Raw genomic sequence first — 2,617 nt, 5'->3', positions numbered from 1 at the left:
AGCGATTAGGTAGGTACCTTTGGTTAATGACCACTTTCCTTGTTATAGTTAAAAATCACAATTTAATTGATATTTTACTATCGTTCTATGTCATAAAATGCAAGTTCTTCCGCAATATCGCGACGAACAACATCAGCAACAAGCACGCAATGTCTTCATGTATACACGGTATAAATATAAACACACGGACTGTATCAAAACACACACGGACAAGAACACTGACTCTATCAAAACACACAAGGACAACAACACTCACTCTATCGAAACAGACACAGATAATTTAGTTATTCGTTCATCATCGTGACAATGGCAGGGTGCTTGATTTATTTTCTTATCGTAAGCACGATTTTCACGTGTTGTCTTTCACAGAACAATCAGAATGATTATGATCCTATAGCGATTAACACCCCGGAGACTACACGCATTATGAACATCGCGGCAGCTCGTGTTGGTGTCATGTTGACCAGGCAAATATCCGCATTTAAAAAGGTTAGTTCACAATATTTGAACCTACAGCTATACATGATTCATTTGCATTTGTAGCTTCTACCTAACAAGCATATAAAAAAAATAAACATGCATGTTGTTTTTTTATCGAAATTACTACGCACTGTATTTGAAAATTGTCGCCTTATTATTATTAATCTGTTTATTTCTTAGCAAGTTATTTAATATTTTGTAATAAAGTTTCAAACTTTAATCAAGAGAAAACGACTAAAAATTGTAAATTGTGAAAGTCAGACCTGATCAAATGATCCTGATTTTATTTTCATTGTTTTATATAAATGATATTGATCGTATTTTGCTAGAATTAAATGGTACTCATTCAAAATGTAAACAACTGCTGAATTGCAAAGAAACAAACCTATTTTAGGATAAAATCGATGAATAACAAAACAAATAAAAAACTAATCAGATCAAAATAAGGATCAATTTTAGGATCAAGATCAATATTTGGATCAACTGTAAAATGCCCATATCTTGCAAAAATAACAATAAATTTATTCTTAAATTTCATAAACATGTGACTTTTATGCTGATTGCGTTCAAAAGAATTGTATCGCTTTTTTGTGCAATGATTACATACAAACTGTAATTGTATCAGTTCTTTGTAAAGGATTTTTCATTGTTTTAATGTTAATTTTCTTTCAGAGGAATTTCGCCCTGTTCATGGTAAACTTTGACGGAACACATCCAAATGGACTTGTGAGTATTTTGCTAATAACTTGTATTTGTTTAATAGATAATCATCATTGATGGGAAAAAGTCATGACTTTCTTCATATAATTTTATAACCAAACTTCGAATAACTGCAAACATTTTTCCCGTGAAATTATTGATACAAAATGAATGTCATTTTAGCTCTGATAATGGTCACCAATAAAAGGCACGGTATTTGTTTTAGTTCTTAAAATGAGCGATGGTACTCACTGCCTTTTAAACAGGGGGTAAAAACGGTAATGGCGTATTTCCATCTGGTGGTGGTCAAGTTTAATCTATATAAGTCGTACACCTTAACAACGAACATTTCAGCAAAGATAATTTAAGCCTGTGATTTTCTTAATTGAAGAGTCCTGCAAAAATGTCCTATTAATCAATTTCCGATGCGATTGTCAGTTTCTAAATGTTCATGGTGGTAGAATAAATAAGTTTTATTATGTAAAATGTGAAAATTTAACTCATTTGAAAAGTGAGGCCAAGACTAATTGGGTTTTTTTGCTGTTTTTTTACCAATTAAATATGGATTTGGATACTTCTCAACATTGTATAGAAGCATATGTTTGAAGATAATGAGCAGATTTAACAGTCAAACAAGATAATATTTTCGGTTAGTTTATTTTTTTTATTTTATCACTGTATATTATTGCAATCTAAAAGGAGAACAGTATAAATAAAGAGTTCTTTAATAAACTTTAACACACTCACACACTTATGAGTTGTACTGAAGTTATAAAAAAAGTCACATCCTTTGGTTTCGTAAAGTAAGTCAAACGTATGAGTTTGTGCATTGTTGTTCTTAGGAATGAATGAAATATAAATATCTATATTTTTCAAAATCTAATCTAATTTTGTATTATATTTTTCAGACTTTAACCTGTAATGCCGTTGTTTACGAGCGAAACAATGCCAACGCCATCGTCACCAGATGGAGCTGTACATTTTAAACATTTAACAAAGTCTCACTGAATCCAATAAAGTATATGTACACCTATTTGGTATTTGTTGTCATTGGCAATTTGTCTGTTTGTTTGATTGGGTTCACAGTATATAGGTCATACGGAGACGTTCCAGCTTTACTACTGGAGGAAGACCTCAGGTACCCCTCCATGCATCTGAGTAGAACCACCGACGTTCCGTTACTTAGCTTGATAGCTTCCCCACAATATGTATTTAGATAAAATCGAAACAATATTGAACATCAAAGAAAAGAAAGAAAGAAATATAGAGTCAAACATTCATAAAATATAGCATACGTTATTGCTCATTCAAGGCCCAGTATATCTCAGAAATACTCTCAAAAACATTTTTATTTTTAGTATCTTGTTTCAGATTCCAAAATACTTGTTTGCAATACTCATGAAATATCTTCAGCTTCTTTTGCTCTCTTGGCAATTAG

The 2,617-nt window shown here is 31.6% G+C and overlaps 1 protein-coding gene across 1 annotated transcript; it reads left to right on the top strand.

Annotated features, from left to right (window-relative positions):
* The first annotated feature begins 216 nt into the window (after positions 1-216).
* LOC132736286 (uncharacterized) lies at positions 217-2,212 on the top strand. Its single transcript, XM_060723386.1, has 3 exons — positions 217-489; positions 1,153-1,206; positions 2,088-2,212. The coding sequence occupies exons 1-3, from the start codon at positions 307-309 to the stop codon at positions 2,163-2,165; spliced, it is 315 nt and encodes a 104-aa protein (XP_060579369.1). The 5' UTR covers positions 217-306; the 3' UTR covers positions 2,166-2,212.
* The last annotated feature ends 405 nt before the right edge of the window (positions 2,213-2,617 follow it).

Source organism: Ruditapes philippinarum, unplaced genomic scaffold (genome assembly GCF_026571515.1).
Source record: "Ruditapes philippinarum isolate M1 unplaced genomic scaffold, ASM2657151v2 ctg2583_1_1_1_1, whole genome shotgun sequence".
NCBI classification, from domain to species: Eukaryota; Metazoa; Mollusca; class Bivalvia; order Venerida; family Veneridae; genus Ruditapes; species Ruditapes philippinarum.
The sequence above is the reverse complement of the archived record's forward strand: the minus strand, read 5'-3'. Positions and strand labels throughout refer to the sequence as shown.

Coding starts and splice junctions, on each gene's coding strand:
- LOC132736286 (XM_060723386.1), top strand. CDS start 307: ATGGCAGGGTGCTTGATTTATTTTCTTATCGTAAGCACGATTTTCACG. Junction 490..1,152: donor AAATATCCGCATTTAAAAAG/GTTAGTTCACAA, acceptor ATTTTCTTTCAG/AGGAATTTCGCCCTGTTCAT. Junction 1,207..2,087: donor GAACACATCCAAATGGACTT/GTGAGTATTTTG, acceptor TATATTTTTCAG/ACTTTAACCTGTAATGCCGT.